This window comes from Scomber scombrus, chromosome 5 (genome assembly GCF_963691925.1).
Source record: "Scomber scombrus chromosome 5, fScoSco1.1, whole genome shotgun sequence".
Taxonomy (NCBI): domain Eukaryota; kingdom Metazoa; phylum Chordata; class Actinopteri; order Scombriformes; family Scombridae; genus Scomber; species Scomber scombrus.
Window position 1 is genome coordinate 27,140,587 of NC_084974.1, and position 9,251 is coordinate 27,149,837.

At 38.8% G+C, this 9,251-nt stretch overlaps 1 protein-coding gene across 2 annotated transcripts in view; it reads left to right on the forward strand.

Moving 5' to 3' along the window:
- veph1 (ventricular zone expressed PH domain-containing 1) overlaps positions 1-926 on the forward strand; it is a 64,131-nt gene extending 63,205 nt beyond the window's left edge. For both annotated transcript variants that reach the window (XM_062419666.1, XM_062419663.1), the window contains 2 exons: positions 234-287; positions 621-926. In XM_062419666.1, the coding sequence (XP_062275650.1) occupies positions 234-287; positions 621-803 (237 nt within the window). In that variant the 3' untranslated portion in view covers positions 804-926. The remainder of the gene's footprint in view (positions 1-233; positions 288-620) is intronic.
- Positions 927-9,251: the final 8,325 nt, after the last annotated feature.

The window sequence follows — 9,251 nt, forward strand, 5'->3', positions numbered from 1 at the left end:
GTTGAATGTACTGGAAACACACTTCAACACAGTATTGTGACATTTTTGATAAATATTCATAACCTTAAAAAGCACAAAGCGTTCTTTGACACAGCTCAAGAAGTATTCAAAAAATCACATTTATTTTGCTTTAAAAAATATACATGTATATATTATGTTTAATGTCTCCAAACATCGAAAAAGGATAAAATACAAAATAATGTTTCCTGCATAACTTTGTCTCCACCCTTCAGAAAGATGAGCTGGATGATATTCCTATCGAGCTGAGCAAAGTGCAAAGTGTTAAGGTAGGACTTAATATCATCAGCATCCCTCACAGATCTTCTGTCTTTAATAAATCTGCTCCCAAAACATGTTTGTTCCTCACATTTTTGCAATATTTGTTTTAATTTGTCTGTAGTGAGTTTGCATGATTTGAGAAGGCGGATCAGATTCATAAGTATGATAAAAATTGCTTACATTACATCAGGTAACATATATATATATAAACCACTATATGTGAAGTGAAAAAAAACACATATAAAGACAGCCAATTGCCATCATCTCACACTAGAACTTGAACTTTCAGTTTTGTGTCATCTTCTCCTTTTTTCTTTTGTTGTCCTTCTTTCTGTCTGTAGGTGGTGGCCAAAAAGCGCCGGGATCGAGGCCTGCCGCGGGCCTTCGAGATCTTCACTGACAGTAAGACGTACGTTCTGAAAGCTCAGGATGAGAAACATGCTGAGGAGTGGCTGCAGTGCATCAACGTAGCTGTGGCTCAGGCAAGAGAGAGGGAGAACAGAGAGGCTACCACCTACCTGTGAGAGCAACATCATCACAGATGCTAACATGGACACATGACGTAACACAGGACCATTACGCCTATAGACTCATGCAAACATGAGGAACATGTTCAGCTGTAAGGTATTCAAGAACAAAACATCACAGCTTTCTAGGATGGTGTAGCAACACTGAACAGAGACACTGCCAGCCACATTTCTTCATATCTGTAATAGGTGGTGTATGACATTGATCCCAATGACAACGTGTAAAGAGAAATAATCAAAGAGACTCATTATGCAGTATTTGTTTTTAGAAATAAGACTTTTAATCAACCAGCAATAAAAGGCCCACTGTATGGTGTGTATCCATGGTTACATATGTTTAAATAACCATGCGTGTGACGTGATATAGCTGTGGACCATCATCAGTGATTTTAATGAATGTTACAGTACCTAAGTGTTAAAGACTGATGTTGCACATGTGACATATGACGGGTTGATGTGATGCTTTGTGCTTCAGCCTGGAGACCAAACCAAACCATCATCTGTGGATACTTTAGATGTCTTAATTCAGTGATTCATGTTGATTGAGATGTAGTTGAGTCCAGTGTAATAACTAGCAATAAAAACCTAATACTGTAGAAGCACAGACCTCATAGCAATAATGAGAATGAAAAGTTTGTCTTGAAAGTAGGAGGGTTGAAGAAGAGGAGCCTAATTGACAGCAGATGCATTCAATATTTGAGTCCTGTGTGTGTGTGTCCGTGTGTGCGTGATAGAGACAGTATGATGTGGGCTTAAAGGACTAGTTTGACATTTGGGAAATACGCTTATTTGGCTCCTTAGCGAGAGTTAGATGAGTAGACTGATACCACTCTCTTCAGTGAAATATGAAGCTGCAGCAAGCAGCTAACAGCAACCCGTAAAGTGTACTAATTAGTACATTATGTGAAGTAAAGATTTACAGTTTTACATGGGATTATGTGCCAGACTCTTTTGTGCAATGCTGGTAGGTAGATTTTGTTACTAGCTTGCTTTTCCCTATTGTTTATCACTATTTATGCTATGCTAAACCAACTGGTAGCTGCTGTAATATCATCATATAGACTTTAGAGTAAGAATACAAACTTATTTCCCAAATGGTCAACTATTGCTTTAATATACCTATGTTTGTATCTGGAATATAGCTATATATACTGAATCCAGTGTTTTCAAATAATTTTGTAACATGTTTTCCATATTTTGTTTTATTTCAATTATTTTCCCTCCCAAAAGTCACAAAGCAACAGAAAACAGCTCAAGCTGAGTTACTTCCAACATATGAGAGCATTTTTTTATAGAAAACATTTTGGACCTTTCTGACTCCTCGAAACCCTTAAGAGTGAGCACAGTGGTCAGGTTTCTGTTCTGTTGCAATAGCTATACAGAGTGGGCATTTTAGGCACCCCCTCGAACAAAAAACGTCAATGCAACAATTCACTCCATGTTCTCAGCGGAACTGTTGCTTAATACCAGAGTTTCGACCACTGATCTCTGAAAGAAAACACTGAAGTAAATGAGTGGCTTCCTTGCGCAAGTAACTTAAATAACTGTGCCAGTTCAGTCATGTTGATTTAAGACAATTTGGTGAAAAGTTTTGTTTAGACATCCAGAGACCGAAGGTGATACAGCAATCTCCCTTGTTTTAAAAGAGGTCCTTTCCAAAGGTTCGAGTTTAAAGGCCTGTGTGTTTTGATTTAACTGCAAGATTAGATGAAGATTAGATCAGATCTTAGTGAACTGAGGGTTTCATTCAGGACTCTCTTCTCCTCTCACATCGATACCAATCCTCACTTAACTTATTGCAGCCTGTGGGAGAATACTGTATGTAGAGCGCGTTATGTTATATACTGTATATTATTTACTAACCAGCCTGTTTCTTTGCTGCTGGCTAGATGCAAACGACAAACATGTCTTGACTCAGTTAAGCTCAGAGTTCCCTGCACCAGACAAAACGTTCACGGTCGGCCACAGCAAATCAATTCTTTTGTATGAAGTCTTGATGTTTTGATTCTTATCTGGATCTGCTGGCACAGCCGAGACGTGTGTGTCCGCCCACAGGTGAATACATAGATCTCCTCCTCTTTGTTAATAAATGTTTTAGTTAAATGTATAAAATGTAATGTTCAGGATATTATAAAGATGCCTAAGGAGTTCTTAATCTTAACTTGCGTGACAGACAAACAGGTAGTCTTTGGTTTGTCCTGCAGCTGAAACCCTGTTAGCCGTGTGTACATACAGACATAACACTGCCTTTCCCACCGGGTCAGGTTACCACTGTTTGTACTTTTAGCTGCCTCTGTGCCCCCACACCCGACTCCTCTACACACACAGCAGAACTGCATCTGCTTACACATAATATTATTTACATCATACCTCTCCTTCACATTTTGATTCCCTCGTTCCTCTTTTTTTTTTAGATTTGTGACCTACATACACAGCTGGCTTTTGTTGCGGTCTGAGCTATTCTACTTGCTAAATCTTTCTCTATGTGTGAGCTCAGTCCACGTGTTCGTTTTGATGAAAAAATAGGAGAAGAATATTCGGTCTCAACACGCTATTTATTTAACAGTAAATGTATAAAGCATATACAGAATTCCGGGTCAATTTACTCTCCCTGACGTCAACAGCATCTCTGTCAGCGTTCGTAAATTTCTGACTCCTATCTCTTTCCCTTGACCTTCTTAAATAGGAAAACAGAATGCAAATTGAATGTGAGTTGCGCCATCTCCTGCTGGGCTGTAGGTCTGGCTTCATCCTTCATCTTCTGACTCCAGGATCTGTGACCTCCCTGTGAAAATCCCTTACAGGTGGTAAGGTGTGATTCCCGTGTTGACTCCTACAGAATCTCCAGAAATTCTGCGGGGGGTCTTTCAAGGGTTTGTTCCCATTGTCCAACAAAAGGTTAAAAGTTACCCATACAAACAATCCAGATGTTTTCTGACCCTGTTGTTACCAGCTGATCAACAGATGGAGGCTCAGGACTATGTTAATACAGTCACCCCCTTCCAATCACACCTCCGTGTGACACTGGTTCCCATGCTTTTCATGTATTCCTATCCTTATGACACACATCATGTTTTCACTGTTATACATTGTACCACATTTAACCATTTAAACAAACAATACAGTACTAAATCACATTATCTGATATTTTAGCATTTGACAAGTTATAGCATATATCTACAACTCCCCATTTTGGTCTCATAAAACATGAGACCACTAAACATTTCACATTTCATCCTTGAACAGGTATCACTTCTACCAGAATATTGTCCGTAGGCTGCTAAAAAGAAAAATGTGTTAATAATTCTCCATTTTGCTTCTCCTTGTGTTATCTGTGCTCAAGTCCTTCTTGGACAGTCTGTGGTTGATGGGACATTGACTCTGGGGGTTACAGCTCCAATCTGTTTTGAAAAAGAAAAGCTTAAACCAGAGCTATTAGTTGAGCATAGTATGGCTTGTCTAAGTCTGTTTCCTGATTTCTTGCTGTTTTGGTCTCTGCTAACCTTTTAATCAGGAACGCTCATACCATTCCATTTTTATTGGAATTGAATTTTTATTGTTACTTTCTCTATCATAATGCAGGGTTGCGTGGAGGGGGTCTGCGGGGGAAGCGTAGGCTTGTAGTTATCCCTCTTTGTTGGGGTATGCTTGGTTGGGAAAACCGGGTGTCTGCGTGGGCTTGTCTCCCTTGGGTTTCCCACAGCGTGCACTCCCTTTTCCAGTGCCCTGGTTGGCCGCATACGAAACAGTGTTTCTTTGCATCGTTTAACTTTTTCTTAGCGTCTTTTAATTGTAATGTCAACCGCTGTACTTGAGCTGCCAATATATTCTGCTTATCTTCATCTGTCCTGTGTCTTCCCATGTGGTGTATGTGATGTGAGTGCATTGCCCCGTGTGGAATTGGAAATCTTTCACTCATAGCACCCCTTATTTCTGTAGCATGTGGAGCAAACGCCTCTGAATCGGGTAGAGTCTTCGTCCCTGCAGTATTTTCGATCTGTTTAATTTCCCAAAAACTCAATTGTTTCCCCAATGATGCTCTCCAGTCTCCCAGTGCTAGTTTATGGCCTAATGTGTATTGACAAAACTTAGTCATCCATTTTCCCCCTCCCTCAGTGGGGGGAGGCATTTTATCCAGGATGCAATTCATATCAGTGAACTATATTAATTTCCAAATGAAAATAATCCTGCAATGTCCCCAAATAATTGTTCTTCAATGAAACATTCTTCTGTTAAAAACTAAAAAAGAATAACCGGAAACCAATAGTAAAATTAAAACTTTTCAATCAGGATTAAAGACACTATTACTAGTGATAGATTAAACCAGAAATCTTGAGAATTATTATTATTATATATATATTTTTTTTTTTACATACAACACCTAACACTCATTTCACCCACACATATAAGGAAGGGGGGGCACAAGCACTCAGCTGGATCACACGCATGTGTGATCTGCCTTATCTTTACACACTTCCAGCAAAACAGCACACAAACTTTTTAACAATAACACAACAACAACAATCCACAAGAAACAAAAAGAGTGAGTTTTCCACTCACTAAACACTTTTTATCGGCTTTTTTACACCGAACGGACCCGGAAATAATCTTTTCTCCCTTTCTAAGCTTAGAAAAACACAAACAGACAAACAAAACTTCAACCATAAGCAGTGTGTGCCTTAAACCACACCTATGCACTTTTAAAATGTGGAAAAGTAACAAAATACAATTTCCACAGAATTTTCACATCAATTAAATCTCTATGATCCACCAAAAGTGAAATGCACGTACTGTGTCCTGTTTCAGAGGAGAGGAAAATCACAGGCATCTCTGTCAACACACCCACTAGGATGAGATAGAGGTTTCCCCAGTTACCTAATGTAGCTGCCCTGATCACAAGATGAAAATCGTTCCTTGAAACAGACAACAGATTGTGGCATTTTGGTGCAAACCTTCAAGTAATAACTTGGAAATTGTCTAAAACAGTAAACATAAAAAAAAAAAAGGAATAATACACAACACTGCTTGGTTGAAGATTAAACAAATATTGCTGTACAACAAGGAGACAGCATACAAAAAAGTTCACAGTCACTCTGATCTTATCAAGCACATACTGCCTCTGAGTAACACACTTCAGCCAGGGGGTTTGAACGACACCTTCGTTCCGAGCAACACACCCCTTAGTACTTACAGTACTAGACACTGAATTTGAGTTACACCAAAACAAATGATACTATAACAAGAATGTTTTCACTTGTGTCATAAAAATCAGCTAGAGATCCCTTTATCCTCTCGCAAATTTCACACACAAGATGTTATTAATAATATAATAATCATATAAAGAAAAAAAATGTATATAACGCGTGTGTATAGTATACTTAGTGTGCACATTTAATATATAACTGCAGCTACTCTCTAGGCCTACATTTAAACTAGTCTGTCAATCCCACACAGGAGATTACAGGAGCAGGGATCCCACCAACTAAAAAAGATTTTATATTTCACTGCATAATACAAATCCTATTTCGTCAGTTTAAACACATATCACATTCATTCTCATACAACTGAAAATGATACATAGAGAGCGTCGATTTTATGAGAAATAAATACCCAACGGACTTTAAACCCACTCTCTTTTAATTTAGTGCGTGTGTGTCCAGCTTTCGTCAGGATTTAACCTCACGGGTGTTCAAAACCCACACGCTTTGCCAACTTTAGAATTTATGGAACTTAAAGTAAGCCCAAGGGCCTCTAACCCAACTTTAGAATTTATGGAACTTAAAGTAAGTCCAAGGGCCTCTAACCCAACCTTAGAATTTATGGAACTTAAAGTAAGTCCAAGGGCCTCTAACCCAACCTTAGAATTTATGGAACTTAAAGTAAGTCCAAGGGCCTCTAACCCAACCTTAGAATTTATGGAACTTAAAGTAAGTCCAAGGGCCTCTAACCCAACCTTAGAATTTATGGAACTTAAAGTAAGTCCAAGGGCCTCTAACCCAACCTTAGAATTTATGGAACTTAAAGTAAGTCCAAGGGCCTCTAACCCAACCTTAGAATTTATGGAACTTAAAGTAAGTCCAAGGGCCTCTAACCCAACCTTAGAATTTATGGAACTTAAAGTAAGTCCAAGGGCCTCTAACCCAACCTTAGAATTTATGGAACTTAAAGTAAGTCCAAGGGCCTCTAACCCAACCTTAGAATTTATGGAACTTAAAGTAAGTCCAAGGGCCTCTAACCCAACCTTAGAATTTATGGAACTTAAGAATCCATGGGCCTCAAACCCCTTAAAAATATTTTATGCTTTATACATTTACTTTTACTAAGACACTTGCAGTATAATGACAACACTAAATTTGGTATATCCAATTGCAGAACTTCGAAAAAAACAGGCGTCTGCTTACCTTGTATTTGTGGCCACTTGTTGTCACTAAAACGTGAGTTGTCTGCTGTTTTTCCAATTCTTTTCCGTGCTCCGTCATCTCTCCCTTTTCATCACAGTCAAGGGTCACCAATTGTTGCGGTCTGAGCTATTCTACTTGCTAAATCTTTCTCTATGTGTGAGCTCAGTCCACGTGTTCGTTTTGATGAAAAAATAGGAGAAGAATATTCGGTCTCAACACGCTATTTATTTAACAGTAAATGTATAAAGCATATACAGAATTCCGGGTCAATTTACTCTCCCTGACGTCAACAGCATCTCTGTCAGCGTTCGTAAATTTCTGACTCCTATCTCTTTCCCTTGACCTTCTTAAATAGGAAAACAGAATGCAAATTGAATGTGAGTTGCGCCATCTCCTGCTGGGCTGTAGGTCTGGCTTCATCCTTCATCTTCTGACTCCAGGATCTGTGACCTCCCTGTGAAAATCCCTTACAGGTGGTAAGGTGTGATTCCCGTGTTGACTCCTACAGAATCTCCAGAAATTCTGCGGGGGGTCTTTCAAGGGTTTGTTCCCATTGTCCAACAAAAGGTTAAAAGTTACCCATACAAACAATCCAGATGTTTTCTGACCCTGTTGTTACCAGCTGATCAACAGATGGAGGCTCAGGACTATGTTAATACAGTCACCCCCTTCCAATCACACCTCCGTGTGACACTGGTTCCCATGCTTTTCATGTATTCCTATCCTTATGACACACATCATGTTTTCACTGTTATACATTGTACCACATTTAACCATTTAAACAAACAATACAGTACTAAATCACATTATCTGATATTTTAGCATTTGACAAGTTATAGCATATATCTACACTTTGCACCCCAAATCTGGGGGATTTCCCCACAATGACTGACATACTTAAACAAACACTTACACTAAGATGGTAAACTTGTTAAACATTATTTCTGTTAGGATGCTGACAAAGAAGCATTATACCGAACAGCCTCACAGAACTGCCTGTAGACCTGTCTTGTTTAATTAGTGACTGTAAGGTAAGTTGTAAATGACAGTTTCATGTACTAAATGTACATTCAAACACTTCTCTGAAACCCTGATAATCGACACTTAGCTTTCTTTCTTGTGACAAACCACACCGACTGTATCTGGGCACTGAAGCTGGCTAAAAACTAAAGCATATAGCTAAATTTTACTGTTTACACACACACACACACACACACACACACGCACACACACACACACAGGTCCCAAAAATCAGCTTTTTCCAAATTAGGGACACGGCTTTTGTCTCCAATGGGACAAGCTGTCCCCAATTAACTAGTCTGCAGTCTGAAATTTGTCCCCGAAAGTAGCATATGACACACACACACACACACACACACACACATGCACACACACATTAATCAACTATAGCTGCTGGCAAGCAAATGTTACATATACTGCCACCCGTAAGTAAAGTTCAGAAAGTCCCCTGCCACTCGCACTAAATGTACCATGAAGCTGACTTTACTGTTTTAGTCATGCAGTGTTGATTTCTTGGTATTTGAAGCAAATGTCTGATTGCATGAATGTCAAAAGTTGTCTAGAAGTAACAAAGTGAACACTCTGCCGTCACGCTGCCATCTTGGCCTAGTTTCCAAGCCTCTAGGGCCAATATATTTAGTCTAAATAAGCAATTGTTCCTCATAAAGAAATGTATTTGCAGTCAGCTGCATTAATACTCTGGAGGATAGATACTGTGGCATCTATCTATCTCTCTATCTATCTATCTATCTATCTATCTATCTATCTATCTATCTATAGATCTATCTATCTATCTATCTATCTATCTATCTATCTATCTATAGATCTATCTATCTATCTATCTATCTATCTATCTATCTATCTATCGTCTCACTGAATATTGAGCTGTTACTGTCATTACTTTAAAGCAGCGAGATTATATTTTAGAGAGCAGACATTAGGATGGGAACATGTTACACTTCTGTAGATTTTAACAATCTCACACAGACTGTATATGTGAAGATGATTGACAAAAGTATTAATG